General features: G+C 40.5%; 3 protein-coding genes across 7 annotated transcripts; 1 reads left to right on the top strand and 2 right to left on the bottom strand.

Moving 5' to 3' along the window:
* The first annotated feature begins 1057 nt into the window (after positions 1–1057).
* On the top strand, positions 1058–5056 carry LOC106431917 (sulfate transporter 4.1, chloroplastic). The gene is made up of 16 exons (XM_013872759.3): positions 1058–1505; positions 1781–1829; positions 1917–2121; positions 2242–2410; positions 2501–2566; positions 2653–2760; positions 2843–2950; positions 3151–3216; positions 3295–3355; positions 3484–3611; positions 3685–3726; positions 3815–3931; positions 4027–4078; positions 4181–4319; positions 4395–4483; positions 4564–5056. The coding sequence occupies exons 1-16, from the start codon at positions 1170–1172 to the stop codon at positions 4902–4904; spliced, it is 2076 nt and encodes a 691-aa protein (XP_013728213.2). The 5' UTR covers positions 1058–1169; the 3' UTR covers positions 4905–5056.
* Positions 5016–13202, bottom strand: LOC111210817 (E3 ubiquitin-protein ligase KEG). 2 transcript variants are annotated; one of them, XM_048769987.1, is made up of 16 exons: positions 12202–13202; positions 11131–11484; positions 10811–11041; positions 10557–10682; positions 10131–10467; positions 9830–9987; positions 9447–9604; positions 8936–9057; positions 8643–8777; positions 8202–8326; positions 7987–8091; positions 7672–7905; positions 7254–7587; positions 6979–7167; positions 6601–6906; positions 5016–6522 (listed from the first exon to the last, which is right to left on the bottom strand). In XM_048769987.1, exons 1-16 carry the CDS (start codon positions 12909–12911, stop codon positions 5302–5304), a joined length of 4845 nt encoding a protein of 1614 aa, XP_048625944.1. In that variant the 5' UTR covers positions 12912–13202; the 3' UTR covers positions 5016–5301. The 2 variants fall into 2 exon arrangements, with proteins under 2 accessions (XP_048625944.1, XP_048625949.1); XM_048769992.1 differs by having other exon boundaries at positions 8936–9054.
* Positions 13203–13959: 757 nt separating this feature from the next.
* On the bottom strand, positions 13960–17241 carry LOC106431918 (hydroxyproline O-arabinosyltransferase 3). 4 transcript variants are annotated; one of them, XM_013872760.3, is made up of 10 exons: positions 17192–17230; positions 16857–16978; positions 16028–16505; positions 15877–15944; positions 15591–15792; positions 15322–15419; positions 15143–15212; positions 14973–15044; positions 14667–14780; positions 13960–14314 (listed from the first exon to the last, which is right to left on the bottom strand). In XM_013872760.3, the coding sequence occupies exons 3-10, from the start codon at positions 16403–16405 to the stop codon at positions 14252–14254; spliced, it is 1065 nt and encodes a 354-aa protein (XP_013728214.1). In that variant the 5' UTR covers positions 16406–16505; positions 16857–16978; positions 17192–17230; the 3' UTR covers positions 13960–14251. The 4 variants fall into 4 exon arrangements, with proteins under 4 accessions (XP_013728214.1, XP_048625961.1, XP_048625959.1 ...); XM_048770004.1 differs by lacking the exon at positions 16857–16978 and having other exon boundaries at positions 17192–17241; XM_048770002.1 differs by lacking the exon at positions 17192–17230 and having other exon boundaries at positions 16857–17103.
* Positions 17242–17294: the final 53 nt, after the last annotated feature.

Here is a 17294-nt window from a genome sequence, read left to right as displayed (position 1 = left end):
AGTTTTGATTTTGCTATCAAGATTCATCATGAGTCCTAAACTGTGACGTTTCACCATATTTTTAACTTGTTGTTGCTCTCTATAAGAATAATATGACACTAGAGTTGCATTACTTTGAGACTTGCATGTATAATAATTTGGACTGTGACTTTGTAGCGTGTTGACGTTTAATCAGACAATTCAGAGATTGGAAGAAGCTGCAGTCTCATACAGAGGTCATGAAAGGGCACTGCTGATTACCAGATGGCTCTCACTGAGTCACTGTTCTTACGAGCCACTAAAAGCAATGCTTCACCACCCAAATCCCCATTCCCAGCAGTAGCATTGATGCTCCTACTGAATCTACTATTTTGACCCAGACACCAGAGTTGAGCAATCCTCCCGAGGAACCGTCTACTACTGCTGGTTCCAGTCAAGAATTCAACCCTGAAGCCGAACTAGCCGAGCTTGGAACTGACGTTGGTAAGGTGGCTCGTGATTACCCTGCAGATGAGGTTGATGGATGGCAATTCGATGAACTTGAGAAAAAACTGCAATAGTAGTAGTGGTGATAGCAGCAACACAGAATAATATGATCATCACACATGCTCGCCATGTACTGATATGCGTCGTAAGTAAAGCTGGGGGCTTAAAACAGAAACATTGAAAAGCTCAGGGTGTGTTTTGTGAATAACTTTTTTTTTATTATTATTGTAGTGAATTATGATGGGCCCGACATGAGAGTTGACCTACTTTACTCATCAACATCGTGGATCTAGACGGTTTAACGTCCATCTTCATCCCTAATCTTGTTTTCTTACTTCCAAACACATTTTTCATGAGTTTCCATCACTTTAAAAAAATCTTCAAACTGGCACGTAAGCCACTTGTAGTGGATGACTGTTTTGTAGTATTTGAACGTGACGAAACAAACAAGTTATTCTTTGCAATTAACTACTGATTAAATACGTAAGTACGTCACTCGAATGGTTTTATTATACGTGAATTAAACTAATCAAATTTTACGTGGATGTAATTAACAGCTGCATAAAAATTGATTATACTTATATAATTTTCTATATTAAGTTTGTTGGAACATGGAATAAACAATGATATGATACGATACGATTGCTCTTTCACATACATACATTTTGAACTAACGTGCGCCAACCAACGGTGCGCGCAGAGCCATGTCCTACGCATCCCTCAGCGTCAAGGACCTGACCAGCCTTGTATCAAGATCCGGAACCGGTTCGACTTCTTCTCCCAAGCTTCCGGGTCAGAACCGACCCGTTAAGGTCATCCCGCTCCAGCACCCTGACACCTCCGATGAAGCTCGTCCTCCATCGATCCCTTTCGACGATATCTTATCCGGATGGAGGGCGAAGATCAAGCGGATGAGCCTCGTGGATTGGGTTGAGACTCTGTTTCCTTGCTTCAGATGGATTCGAACTTATAAATGGAGTGAGTATTTTAAGCTCGATCTCATGGCTGGTATCACCGTTGGTATAATGCTTGTTCCTCAGGTATTATCTTAGCTTAAGAAGCTTGAATCATCAAACATACCTTACCTTACTTGTGTTGATATGCCTTGAATTTGATCTGACTATGGTCTGAATCAGTTGCATTAGTTAGCTAGAGATCTTGTTTTATCCGTAACCAATGTGTGGCTGGAGAACTAAATGTGAAAAAATAATTGTTGTGTAGCTTAAGAGGATTACTAATTTAATTATTTTCAGTAACAATATGCATTACTATGTGCCTTTGTTCGATTTGAATAACGTTTGATGGATCTGAGCAGGCAATGTCGTATGCAAAATTAGCTGGCCTTCCACCAATATACGGTCTATGTGAGTTTTATTCTGAAACAGATTCTTGTGCTCTTGTTTTTTTAAGGAAATGTCTAGATTGATTCAGTTTTGTAACCTTTGATGCAGACTCATCGTTTGTTCCGATATTTGTCTATGCCATATTCGGCTCATCTCGTCAGCTTGCTATTGGACCTGTAGCATTGGTGTCACTTCTTGTGTCCAATGCTTTGGGAGGAATCGCTGATTCGTCTGAGGAAGAGTTACACATTGAACTTGCTATTTTGCTGGCGCTTTTGGTTGGAATATTGGAGTGCATCATGGGGCTCTTAAGGTAATAAGATTAGTTTTTTCTTGGATTCAGACAATGGAGATGTTGTCTGTTTAATTTAAAAGTCCTCTGTTTATAGCTGTTTCATAAGCATCTCTCCCTTGTTTGAGTTTTTCAATACAGGCTTGGATGGCTTATTCGTTTCATTAGTCACTCGGTCATATCTGGATTTACAAGTGCTTCGGCCATTGTTATTGGATTATCTCAAGTGAAATATTTCTTGGGGTATAACATTGCTAGGAGCAGCAAGATTGTGCCATTAGTTGAGAGCATTATAGCTGGAGCTGATAAGGTGAAACTTCCATTATCAGCTTCAAATAATGATTAAAAAAACTTATTCTACTTGTACTTTATTTAGATGGATCTTTTTTTTTTTTTGTAGTTTCAATGGCCACCTTTCTTGATGGGATCTCTCATTCTAGTAATCCTTCAAGTGATGAAGCATGTGGTATGAGCCTTGTCCTTTTTTCCAATGAAACAGTAGTTTCCATTATTAGAGTGTGATTATAATAAGGTCATGGTGTTTCATGGCAGGGGAAAGCAAAGAAGGAACTTCAGTTCTTACGCGCAGCAGCGCCACTCACAGGGATAGTTCTCGGTACAACCATTGCAAAAGTGTTTCATCCACCTTCCATCTCTCTGGTCAGATCGCTGTAGTTTCCTTTGTTGAGATGCATAGTGGTTGAGTGTTTGCAGTAATTTTAAAAGTCTTAGTATATTTCAGGTGGGAGAAATACCTCAAGGACTTCCAACTTTTTCTTTCCCAAGAAGCTTTGATCATGCAAAAACATTGCTTCCAACATCAGCTCTCATTACAGGTGTTGCCATCTTGGTGAGACATCAAAATCATTACTTTTTATCAGAGTGGGCAAATGGGAAATCCAACTGAACCTAATCATATGAAACCATAAATTGATAGAGATGGCTATCTGACTTCCTAATGAAATAAAGAAATAATTTCTTGCTGTAACACATGTCACTTATTATGTTTTGTTGTTCCTTAATGAAGTAGTTCTTACATTTTTTATCCAGGAATCTGTGGGTATTGCCAAAGCACTTGCAGCAAAAAACAGATATGAGTTGGATTCTAATTCAGAGGTGTTCTACTGTTCTTATTTTGTTTTATTTTATGTTCATTTTCATTGAAAGCTCAACTGTTTTCCCCTCATTTGACAGTTATTTGGTCTTGGTGTTGCAAATATATTGGGGTCATTGTTTTCCGCATACCCATCTACAGGTATGTTATCTTAATATGATAAAAGCCATCAACAATCACTTAAAAAAAAAAATTATTGCTATAAAATTCATTTTCAAGTTAATAACCTTAGTTTGATGAATCTGTGAATGTCCTAAATGCAAAAATAGGATCATTTTCTAGGTCAGCTGTGAGTAATGAAAGTGAAGCTAAGACCGGCCTATCAGGACTTATAACAGGAATCATCATTGGATGTTCTCTACTGTTCTTGACACCGGTTTTCAAATACATACCACAGGTCTGTCTGCCTGTGGTGAATATTGTGAAACTAGATTCTGGCTTCTAAATTTCACTTTGTTGCTTCTCTGCAGTGTGCTTTGGCAGCAATTGTGATCTCTGCTGTTAGTGGCTTGGTAAGTTCATAACAACCCACCTGCCAAGGAGTGAAGATGAATTTGGTTTTTTTTTTTTTTTAAACTTTCCGGATGTTTATCAATATAGGTGGACTATGATGAAGCTATCTTCCTATGGCGGGTGGACAAGAGGGATTTTACACTTTGGACCATCACTAGCACCACAACTTTGTTCTTCGGAATAGAGATCGGTGTCCTTGTTGGTGTAAGTATTTAAAGACTCTTAACATACTCGGATTCACCTAACTAATGCGTATATTTAGAGTTCTCCAATACTATCTAAGGATTCAATTTTTGTAGGTTGGTTTCTCACTAGCATTCGTTATCCACGAGTCTGCAAACCCTCATATTGGTAGGAGAAATCTCTGTTCATTTGCCTCTCAGTCAGATTCGTTTTAAGCGTGCCTGTTTTCTAACTTGGTTTCATTTCTTGTAATGATTGTTCTTCTGGTAGCTGTCTTGGGGCGTCTTCCAGGAACCACAGTGTACAGAAACGTAAAGCAGTATCCAGAGGCTTACACATACAACGGGATTGTGATTGTCAGAATCGATGCTCCTATTTACTTTGCCAACATAAGCTACATTAAAGACAGGTGAGAGTGACATACTTATTCCTTGTGGTGCGACTCAGCAAAAATAATAACAAGCCGTTTTTCCGCAAAGTGCAGACTTCGAGAATATGAAGTTGCTGTTGACAAATACACAACCAAGGGACCAGAGGTGGAGAGAATCTCTTTTGTTATCTTGGAAATGTCACGTAAGACCCTCTATTCTCTACTGAATCTGAATGACTCATGTTTATAGACAATACCTAAACATAAATACGAACAATGGCAGCTGTTACTCATATTGACTCGAGCGCAGTGGAAGCCTTAAAAGAATTGTATCAGGAGTACAAAGCAAGGGACATTCAGCTAGCGATCTCAAATCCGAACAAAGACGTTCACATGACAATAGCGAGATCAGGAATGGTGGAGCTTGTTGGAAAAGAATGGTACTTTGTGAGAGTGCACGACGCAGTACAAGTGTGTCTTAACTGCGTACAGAGCTCTAGCTTGGAAGAGAAGAAACCAAGTTTCTTGAGAAGGTTTAGCAACAATAACGGTTCATCATCATACAATGATCTTCAATCCTACAACACTTTGTTGAAGGAGCCATTGTTGCCAGTGGAGAAATAAAGTATCATGTAATGTATAAGTATCTATGTATAGTTGTTGCCATTTTGTAATCAACAAAATATACTGTTATTATTTTTCCTCTTAACACAGTAATATCAGAGGCTAAGACCATTCAAAAGGCTTGTTAATAATACTGAAGAAAGGATTCATTATTTTATACAAACAACAAACAAAGAAAAAGATAATAGATGATACAACTCCTAAATATCTCCTACCACTCTATAGTTTTTAACTTTATTAACAAAAGTATTAATAAATCATCATGAGAGAGACAAGAGATATAGATAGATTACATGGTTGGCACAAGGGCATAAGAGAGCTCTTTATGTCTTTTTTGTAATGCACAGATCAGCCCTAATGATCAAATCTTCCAGAATTCAAAAACATAATCATACACTCAGCCAGAAGGTTCATCTAGAACGATGTCAGCAGGATCACCAATCCATGGCCTCCCTTCTCTCCAGAGGAATTTTATTCTCAGCTTCCCATTTGCATCAACTCCCACAACGTGTCCTTTACTTGCATGCGTCTCCATTCCCCAACCCCACCGAGGTGTGACCAGACCGTTCTTTATCTTAACCTTGTCTCCAATTCCAAACGGTCTTATACGTTCCATTTCCACGGCTTTGCAAAGCCATAGCCTGTCTAGGAAACAGAAAGACACCCACAAGTCTCCGTCCTCCATTCTGTGAACCACTCCTATGCTTGAAGGGTTCACTTCTCCCCACTGGTAAGTAGGTGTTGTGATGCTCGGCTTCACCCTGACCCAGTCCCCGATCTTGAGCTCTTCTTCCTCTATGGTTTCCACTTCCGATGGGTCTAGCATCCATGTTTTGGAACCGGCTGGTGTGTATATCCGTAGCTTACCATCCGCGTCGATGGCTGCTATGGTTCCTACACTCCCGTGGCTGTGACCTGACCAGCCAAACCTAGGCTGCTTCACCGCTAGTTTGACACGAGTTTTTGTTCCGACAGCAAGCTTCTTTGCTTTCTCTAGATGCGTAAAGGAACCTGTCCATCTCTCTTGCTCTCCACAAAACGAAACGGAGATGGTTCCGTCCCACTCGTCTCCCTCATATCCTACTCCATGGACTACACCAACGCTTCCTGGTCCAATGGACTTCCAACTCGGAACACCTTCTTTAAGTCTTACCCATTCTCCAACCTCAAACATACGCTCCACTTCTAAGTCCGCGGGATCTCCCTTCCACAGCCCAGGCAATCCAAAGAAAGCAACCCTCACCTCTCCATCAGCGTGAACGGTCGTTATGATGCCACGAGAATCAGGCTTAGCTCCTCTCCAGCCCCATCTCGGTTCTGTTAAGCCTTTCTGGAAACGCACAAACTGGCCGGCTTTCAGAGATGGGATCTTCTCTAGATCTGTGTAATGAGTACTCCATCTTCCTTTCCGGAAACAACAAGCCAGCTCCAAGTAACCTGCTTCCTGTATGCTATGAACAACGGCAATACTGTCTCTTCCTACACTAAACCAATCATAACTCGGTCTGCTTCCTAGGCTTGGTTTTGAGCGCACCCAGTCACCGACTTCAAAACCTGATAGCATCTCTGCATCTCCAGGAGAGACCTTCCACAATGTCTGCCTACCTGTCACTTGTGCCTACAGAAGAACAAATACATTATGAGTACTACTGAAAACGAAAAGCTGAGGATAGCTCCATCAAAATCAGAAACTTACACTCAGAGTCCCATCCATGTCGATTCTCATAATTTTACCAATAGTTGCTGGAGTCTCATTTGACCAACCAAGCCGTGGTTGGGCGATAGATGGTATCATATGAATCTCTTGCCCCACATGAAACGGCACAACTTTCTCAACATCTGTCACCGAACATGAAAACGGCTTGCTCCTGAAACAGAAAGCTATCCCCACATCACCATCTTCGTCTAAGCTGTGCATCACGCCAATGCTGTTCCTAGTAATGTCTTCCCATCCATATTTTGGGGAAGAGACTGACGCCTTCACTCTGACCCAGTCACCAACCTGCTTGTAGTATAAAAGGCTCAGTGTTAAGAGAGATCAAAGCTCTTGAGATAACTGAGATGCACTTTTTACCTTGAAATCATCAATCTTCTCCATGTCTGAAGGATCAGCCTGCCACGGTATAGGCCGGTTTGGTATTTCAATTATAAGGAGACCATCATTCTCTATTTCACTAATCTTGCCAACGCTGTGGTGAGTCTCACCGCCCCAAGCATAACGAGGTTCAGCAACTGACCGCTTTACGCAAACCCGATCACCAATCTATAATATAAAAAAGGTTTGTTGGCACTAAACTTCTCATATGAAGTAAGAACTGTTTTGTAATAAATCTAATCAAAGTACATTACCCTAAAGGGAGTAGCGGGTTCAACTTCTTCAGGCTCGCAGTGCCAGGGATTAGGAAGGTAACTCAACTCCACGAGGAGACTGCTATCTGGCCTCACACAATAAACAATCCCCATACTCCCTGGGACAACAGATCCAAAACCATGTTTTGCTGAAGTCAGGTTCTGACGAATACGGACCCAGTCCCCAACTTTGAACTCTTCCACACGTTCCATTTCGGCAGGATCAGCTTTCCAGCCTCGAGAGGCTCCAGGAAACCCAACTCGTAAGATCCCATCCTCATCAACGCATAGAACAGTGCCGACACTATCACGTGATTGGCCACGCCAACCAAACCTAAAATAAAATCAACCAACAAACACTTTAACAGCTTTTGTAGCATCTTCAGAGAAAAATTCACAGTGGAGAGCAATCACAAACCTTGGCTCTTTAACATCTTTTCTGAGTCTAACATGCTGGCCCCTGTCCAATGGAATCAACTTAACAACTTCACTTGCCAACACACGGGCTTCACCAGAGCAAAACGCGACAATCATGTCTTCCTTCTCAAGAATGGTTTGCACAAACCCAACGCTCTTAGGCTTGGCACCTTGCCATCCATGTAAAGGTGTTGTTATGCCTCTCTTGAACTTCACCCAATCCCCTATCTCATAGCTGATAATTTTGAAACCAGCGTCAGTTAACTGTAGTAAAGGGTGCATTTCAGCAGAAAGGTTTTTCAGAGGAAGTCCTCACATTGTAGGCGATAGATGAACTCCCCTTTTTAAAAGTGCCTCCATTAAATCCTCGGAGATCCATTCCCTTGGAAGGGCTTCTAAGAAGTCACGTACTGTCTTGCCACTGTTAAGCAAATTATATAAATTATTACCGTAGACAGGAAACTAACATTACCCCAGTGTAATGAGTATAGCCTTCTTTCTAACTATTTAGTATATATGATTAGTGCTTGCCTGTGGTTTCTGACATCCACAGCAGCATCAGGTCTCTTAAGCATCACAATTAACCAATCAAGGTTTTCACGTATCATCTTTGCTGCATCTGCTGCTATATGGAATGCGTTGTCTCCTTCATCATCCTTATAAAATGAAAACAGAAGAAGCAAGTCAAGTGACAAAGTAAAAACAGCACTTATTAACCGATGTGAACCTACAAACATCAGAAGCACAAACCCTTGCCACTACTTATGCAAAAAAACATATTTTTCCGAACCATGTTATTCATATCAAACGCTTACTTACTTACAATAAACTGATCATCATTACACGTCAATAATAAACGAGACCCAAGGAATTATTTATATCAGCAATTCAACATTCTCATGCGGCTTGACTAAGCACTAGCATATTATTAGCTTAGCCTTCTCTATGACTAAAGACTTAAAATAATATTACCTGTATGTTGCAGTCCGAGCCAGACTCTAGAAGTAGGCTAACACAAGCGTTCGCACCTCTGGCTAAAGCCATGTGAAGGGGAATTGTATTGTGAACATTCCGGATGTTCGCATTCACACCAGCATCTAGAATTACCTATCAAATTAGAAAAACGTGGTTGGCTGTAAGACACAATATAAATGAAAGATATGAGTGAAATTTACGGGTATCTATCAGCACTGAAGATAGACATAATACTACTCTTCCTCTCTGAAACATAAACTTTAACATGTCTCGGTAGGAAAGCATCTTACTCTCACAAGCTCCACATTGTTAGCCATAGCAGCAGTATGCAACGCTGTTCGCCCATGCTGAGTATCTTGCGCAGTTGGATCTGCCCCAGCCGCAAGCAATATTTGGACTAGCTCTCTACCTTCTGCAGCAGCATACATGCTAAGTAAACTGATATACATAACAAATAGAATAAAAACATAGCATGCAATAAATTCAAATTTGACACGACACAGTTGTAAGAAATAGTAGGAAAAAGTTAAATAACATCCTTTTTCGTCAATGGAGCTTGAGAAAAAAACAATGGAAATGGAGCTTGAAAACATTCTAATCATTTAGGGGTCAGAGTAACCATCGTGTCTAACCAATAAAAGATAGAACTTCGTAGAGGTCCACACAAAAAAGACCAGATATTCATAATAAACTGCTAGAAATGGCACTGCAAAATAAGTACAGGACTCGAGTAGACAACACAAAAAATCGTCATACTTATATGAAGCAATTTACTCTACAAAAGATGCTATAATTCATTACCCTTTTCATGATCTTTCCTTATAGCAGCAGCCATACACAGAGCAGTGCCAACTGGACTTGGGATGTTTATTGCCTGAGAAATTTCTTCTGGGCTAGAAACTTCCACCCATCGCTTGATAACAGCAACATTCCATGTTGATACACACATATGTAACGGTCTGAAACAAAAAAAAAAAGTATAAGGACCTAAAACATAAACAATGCAACTAATTAAGATAAGTTCTAATGTAGATGCAAAATCGAATATAAAAACTAAGAAAAAAACAAATAGAATCCGTTTCTGTAATCGGAAGTGGTTTCTAGAAGGCACGGTAGTAACTTAGTCAGTGCCAGATCTTATGGAAGCGTATACGTAGCATACAAGAGTTCAGTTATGTACTTACGTCAAGCCCTTTCCATTTGAAACGGCCATTGATCTAGATCCCCCATTTTCCAATATAACAATGGCACAATCTGTGTACTTCTTGGTAACAGCTCGATGAAGCACAGTTTCACCTTCATCATCTACTGCATTTGGATCAGCTCCAGCTACCAGCAATTCCTATTAATAGTATCAATAATCAGAGGGGAACATAGATATAAGACTAGCCTAAGTTACAGTATGCTTCAGATAAGTGGAATACTTATGAACATGTGGTGGAAGCTTTAGAGTGATAGATAACTTCCTTGGGAGCAGAGACTTACACGCATACAATCAGGCTGTCCATGGTACGAACACACATGAGCAACAGACGGACCTGATCCTTCCCGCAGTCTAGACCTAACATTAGCCCCCTTTTTAATGAGAACATGAACACATTGTGGAGATCCAGCTGCCAATGCAAATACAAGAGGAGGATCCCCATCTTTGTCCACGATATCTACATTCGCCTCCCCATACTCCAATATAGCCTCCACAAGCTCGACACTGCCACGTCGGCAAGCTAAGTGAAGAGCAGATTGACCGTCAGCGTTTTGCGCCTCTAATAGATATCTCACAGAGCTTCCACCGCTCCCAGTTGCAGCCTTTGCTAGTATATTTCTACTCCAAAACAAATATCAAACCAATGTAGTTTAGAAAAAAGGTTGTTTAACAAAAGGATTAGCTAAATATTCGTTACAGATACCAACCTTACACCCTCAGAGTCTCCCTCCAGAACAACCCGATGTAGGTTGATAGGGTTATCAGGTAAGACCGCCATGTTAGTGGAGCGAGTTTCTTCTACAACATTTACTCCACACACTTTGATAAACCCACTACATCATCCACAATTTGTAAAAACTGTTAGGAGAAAGAATATAAGGCGTAATGACACAAACAATCTTAGGCATTGATGCTAATATCAATTAATGAATTTTTAGCACAAGTGAAAGGGCACTCTTACTTATCAGGGCTCGCTGAAGGGCTACGTGGTATCTCTTGTAAATGACGAAGAAACGTAGCAAGCATTGCATTAAACGTTGGTCTCTTCGAGGGTTTAAACTGAAGACATTCACCAATCATTTTCCATAACTCTCGAGGGATCCCCACGCCCACTATACGTTCATACTGTGGTGGTACTTTCCTTGCTTTCACAACAGCTTGAAAAATCTCCTCTCTACTAAGACCATCCCACCTGCCAAAATTCAAGTGATAGTTACATCACAACCGCAGACACAAAACACAAAAGTGAATAATCTGCAGAAGGAAGAGGTTTTCACGTACGGTGTGGAGCCAGTGCACATCTCAACCAACGTGCAACCAAAACTCCAGGCGTCTGACTCCGGTGATACGCCACTTGCATCCTCCCAAAAGAGCTTTTTCACTGGCCCCCAAGCCTCTGGCGCAGTGTAGTGTGGACTGAGCGTTACACAGTCCGTGTATGGAGTGATTTTGGAAGAATCAAACTCTGGTCGAGTTTTCTGGCATATTGGCTTCTTGAGGATGGGAGCGAGGCCGTAATCAGAAACCACAGCGTTGCCACTTGCGTCCAGCAGAAGATTAGAAGGCTTTATATTCATGCATATAACACCTGCTGCATGTAGCTCTGCAACTCCTCGAGCAACATCCGCCCCATATCTACAATTTGTAAGATAAAAATTAATATCACAATAAGAGCAATGAATTAATACATAGGTTGGTTACTGGAGGTAAGTAATTTTTAAGCTGAAAACTAAAGAGCCGTAAGCACCATGAGAAGAGAATATAAAGATCTTAATTTACTCACTTGTTATTTCATTTAGAATTCAGTAAATGACAATATCCAATTAACAATAGAAAATGGGAAGAAGGATAAACAAGTGAACTAAACGTAACCTTGGAACCAGGGCCAGTCCTGGGCAAAGCCGGTTTGAGACATTCGCCTCTGGCCCCAAATTTTTTTAAGAAAATTACATATACATAGACCTCCAAATTTGTAAAAAAAAAAAGAAGTTTTTATTGATATCTTTACTAAATCGTCTATAGCTAGCCCCCAAATCTCAGTGCTGGCCTGCTCAGAACAAAAAAAACATACTATGAACTCTCACTAATCTGACAAAGAGAGATGCAAACTACTTCAAGGTTTCGACTAATTTTAAAACTAAAGCATCTTAGCAGTTGCCTAAAAGGGTGGAGTTGCATTTTCCACTAGAATCTGAAAACCTGCGCACTTCCTATAGATTTTATAACACTAATCACAGAAAAAACCATAATTTAGTCCAGTAATTTGCAATTAGGAGACAGTCGATCAAAGTTTGAAGCTTTATGCAAATAAATTGAGTGATGAGATTAGGCACAAAGCAAAAAAGAACTAACCTTAGGATCTGCTCTAAAGTGAGCCTCCCTTCATTACGTTCCATCTCAGACTGAACAGAACCAAAGCACCTGTCCATCAAGAGACACATAGATCCATCCATCTTCACAACCCCATGGAAAGTACAAACATTCCTACACCACATCGAAGCCTTCCTCAAACTCTCCAGCTGCCCCTGCATCCAATCCACATCCATATCCTCCGTCAAACACATCTTCTTCACCGCCACGCGGTGCTTACACCTCCCCCCACCTCCCGCAACCGTCGCATCCCACATCTCAACTCCACCACCACTCCCCTCTTCCCCAATCCGCTTCACAAGCTTCATCTCCGGGTGAGCTCCGACCTCAATCACAGGCCCACACGAGCTGCTCTTATCACCACCACGCGAGCTAGAAGCAGCATAACGATCATCCTCCTCGTCGTCTTCGTCTTCGTCGGAGTCAGTGTAATCGCAATCGAAGTTCCCCCCGCCGACGAGGGCGAGCATAGCGAAGTTCTTCCGGAGGCCCTGGACGGAGTTCCCCACGACGGACACGTGGCGGCAGCGGGGGCAAGCGAGGGAGGTGTCGGAGGAGGAGGAGAACATCTTGGAGAGGCAGTCTTTGCAGAAGCCGTGTCCGCATTGGAGGAGGAGAGGGACTCTCTCGTCCTCGTTGTACCGCGTGTGGCACACGGAACAACAGGGGACCTTCATCTTCGCCGCCACCATTTAGAGAAAGCCCTAGAATCGCGAGAGATCGGAGAGGAGAGGAGAGTAGAAGGAAGGAAGTGTGTGAAAAATCTCAATCACTTGAAGATAGAGAGAGAGAGAGTTGCTTTAGGACATAACGACAACAAACAAACAAATTAAAAAAAAAAATTCTAGGGACTTTCGATCTGGATCAGGGAGAGAAGAGCAGATCCATGGAGTAGTAGAAGAAGGAAAAGGTAGATCAACAATTGCTGAGGAACCAGACACGTTGAGTTATCGAGCAGGATGAAAATAAAATAATAATGTAAGAAAATGTGAAAAAGGTTCTTCTTCAAGGTTTTATACTCTAGGATATTATGATTAATGCTCGAAATAATTATTTATTTACTGTAGGATGATTTTTGTTTTTTTTTTGTTAGAAAATTATTTACTGTTGGATGATTATGATTTTTTGTTTTTTGTTAGAAAATTATTTACTGTTGGGTGATTATGATTTTTTTAATTTAATTTTTAATGGTGGATGTTAGTGTTGGCTCGTCGGTTTAGGTTTGACGGGTGGGTGCCTTTGGTGGTGGGCAGAACCCATTTTTTGACCAATTGTCAACCATCGCATTTTTTTGTCTGAACCAATCGGTAAACATAAGGTTTATACGAACCAATCTTTAAACATAAGGTTTGGTATTTATACGAAAAACAATAAATTAATAAAACGGGCCTTCATTAAGAGCAAAGGTGGGCCTTTGTCAATAACTAAATGGGTTTTAGTCAAACCAATGACTAACACCCAGTTTGCTTATTGGTGGATCAGGTCATGGCCTTGGAGAAGCAATACAGACTAGGAGAACCAAAGGACTACGAAGTGAAGGTGTCAGTTTCTTCAACTTGCAATATCATGTGAGGGCAGAGAGTACCATGGAGAAGTAGAGAAATCTCTAAAAGCGGTGGGAAGGATGAAGTATATGAGTCCACTTTTCACTGCTCTTGCACAAGCTGGTTGAATCAAAGAGAAGCAGCTAGCAGCAAAACAGGTCTTTGCAGAAGCTCAAGAGACTTGACACTCCATAGCTCATGGGAACAAGATCATCTTATATAAAACCCCATGAGACTATAATAACAACTTGCTGCTCGAGTTGCAGTTGACTATTTTCACCATCTAACTATCATATTACATCTAACCATTTCTTGAACATTTTTCTGAAACCAGATTTTCCATAATTTACTCTTTTGAGTTCATCATTTAACTGAAAGAAAAGAAGTAAAAGGAAAAAAAAAAAGAAAAAAAAGAAAACTCTTCATTTAGCAAAATATGATGTATGGATTCGTTGTCCTTTCTATGGTTTATGTCTTGTGGATGTAAGTTAGAGAGTGTCCCAGTTAGGGATATTTGCTGTAGCTTCATTCACCATCTTCACTAGAGTCACCTGCATCACCAAAACACAAAACACAAAACACAGATGCATTTAGGCAAGTCATTCACAGCTAGGCTTCTCACTCGCACACTTCTTGTGTATGATTTGACCACCGTTACCATGTATGAGAAATCTTAAACTCCTAAAGATATTGTAAACTACTTAGACAACTTGTGCATACAATTCTTGGAAGTTTATAAACTACATCACGTCTAGGGTAAGTATCTGCTTATGAAGTTGCTATGTAGTCTCAAATCTCAATGGACATGATGCGAATAAGTATCCTTGTGAGCTATAGATGAACCTTACAGCAGTATCTTGTTCTATATAGGATTAGATTAAGTGGTGAATATATATAACATACCACACTTTCTGGAACACCGGGAGGCGGCATGGAAATGTTTCTCGGAGGAGGACCTCGTAGATGTGATCTCTTATCGAAACGCCACTCTCCTATTTTGCCATATGTCAGCTCACCCTGTATATGACAGTCGGTAAAGTACTTCTATTAGAATACATAGGAAGCTGTTATATAAGTAAAACTAACATGGACCTTGTATAAGGTTGCGACAAAACTTGGTAGTCTCAAGAGCAAGAAAAGTAAGGTGTACAAATTATGTTCTCTAGTCTATCTGCCAGAATAAAATTAAAACAATCGTCTCAAAATCACCTTCATGTTGTAGTCGCATCCATAAGTGTAATGGATGATAAACTTGCCCTTGGTAGACAAATCCCATGGAGGCTGAAAGATATGGTGATAGCACTTAGGAATACGGAGCAAAGATTATTTTCTAACTATACGCTGAAAAGGATAATAGATAACAGTAATCAAATTCTTACCTGAAGCATGAAGTCCTTTCTAAGTATGTGCCTCACCCCATGCAGAGCAGAGGCAACTGCGTAACCGTACCTTATCAAGCAGAAAAGAGAAGAGGCAAGCTATCTCAGTAAACAACGATGGGATTCAAAAGGCTAGAGGAGTCAATTTATGAATAGACAAGTTTGTTTCTAGTGCTAACATTTCCAACACCCATCCAAAAGCCTTATCAGTATCTGGATCATTTTTCATTGTTAGAGAGACATTCATCCATGTAGGAGCAATCTTTTCAAGTGATTCCTGCATAAGAAAGTAACTGCTGTTAATGCATAAAGAACCAAAACAACATGTTCCTTGACACCAACATCACATCTTAGCTAAATCTCTCTATAAATGTTTGGGGTTCAATTCATATGTGTTAGACAGAGATAACCAACATAAATCATTATATCACAGATAATCAAATCTCACCTTGCTTATAATAACAGGAGAATTGCCTATGGGATCGATGTTCGATACCGGGCCCATCTCCACAGGATAATACTTTCTGACAATGTTCTCGTACTTTTCAGGCGTAATATAGAAAAACGGAAAAGCGGCTGGGAATCCTCCAACAGCCAAGTTGGGAAGAGGGTTAACAAATACATGATCAGGCTCTGCCATCAGCACATAGCTGCACCATAATTAACAACAACCAGAAGATTCAGCAAACAATTAAATAACGTTTTTTTTTGGTATGAAGTGAGACATGACTTACTCTTCCTCGATGGTAGCTCTTTCAAGCCATTGCACAAACGCCCACGGTCTATTTAACACAACATACCCCTAAACACACAAAGAGTGAATCAATCAATAACAGATAAACTCAACATCCAACGAAGAGAGGGAAACAAAGTTCTTCTTCTCACCCTATCAAGACCTGGAGGAAGAGGGTCAACAACAAACGTCGGTATCTCATCCATCAAGTTATCACGATTCCCAGAATGCAAAATGCGAGTGAACCCTCCCATGTCAGAACCAGGAAGAGCTTTCTTCTGCTTATACCAATAATACATAATACGACACTGCCACTTGTTATAAGGAGCGTCGGTAGCTGTCAAGGCAACGTGAAAGGGCGCTGGAGAAGAAGTCTTGGCCTTTCTGTTAGGCATCTGAACAACGGGATCTAGAAGCGGACTACTCACACTACCAGATCTATTGTGGACTATAAGGGTCATAAGATTGTATGTGACAACAAAGAAACCGAAACCTAACAGAAAGAGAAGCAGAGAGGATGCTTTTCCCATATTGTTGTTTATATTCTAATTGATCAAAAACTAAAATTAAAATACAAAGCAGTGGCTCAGGTGTTGGTGGACCCCTCCTCCTCCACTCACAAACTCATTCCTGCATATACAGTGGAAAGGAATTTAATGTGAAATCGTTTAGAAGCAAAGCTAAATTGAGAAGATCCGTGGAGCTTTTAATTTTTTTAAAAAAATTGATCAATAAATGTATTTTTCTTAAACACGCTCTGGATCCAGCCATCGTAAACTAATCGGGGAAGAGAGTAAACAAAACGAAATCGGCTAAGTTCCAGAGACACGGATCGATTTGACCTAACTCAATTCCTAACTGAAGATTATCATCAATTGTACGGAGAGAACGTGTGGATTTCGAACTATGCTAATTGCTAAAGATCTGGAGGAGCAGAGACCCTAGACAAGCGAATTTGGGAGTAAGAGCTTGGGAGCTTACAGATTGGAAGATGAAGGAAAGTCGCCGGAGAAGGAGAAAGATGAGAGAGATCGGAGGAGTGATTTTAATGTGAAGCGGAGTTGACTAACGGAGCCATCGTTAACGATTTATTCTAACACTGACTACGCATATGACAAAATGGTGTTAGGATCGTGCCAATGAAAACAGAAAGAGAGGAATAAAACAATTATTGTTAAGAGGAAATGCAGTGTTTGTGGAGGCACGTCTTTGGGAATTTTTTTTTTTACTTTGAGCATGAATAAATATTCATCAACACTAGATCTTTTTCCTTTTTGAACATCTGAACATTTAGTTGGAAAAAGGAGAAGATTTACCGTAGTTTACTGTCCAAGGAGAAGTTATTACCAGATGGACAGATGGTTTAAATACAGCGTGATATTGGTTTGATTTGTATTGTATTTGTTTCTGTCTTCACGT

This window comes from Brassica napus, chromosome A3 (assembly GCF_020379485.1).
Source record: "Brassica napus cultivar Da-Ae chromosome A3, Da-Ae, whole genome shotgun sequence".
Lineage (NCBI taxonomy): Eukaryota > Viridiplantae > Streptophyta > Magnoliopsida > Brassicales > Brassicaceae > Brassica > Brassica napus.
Note: the sequence above shows the minus strand (reverse complement) of the source record. Positions and strands in the feature narration are given on the sequence as shown.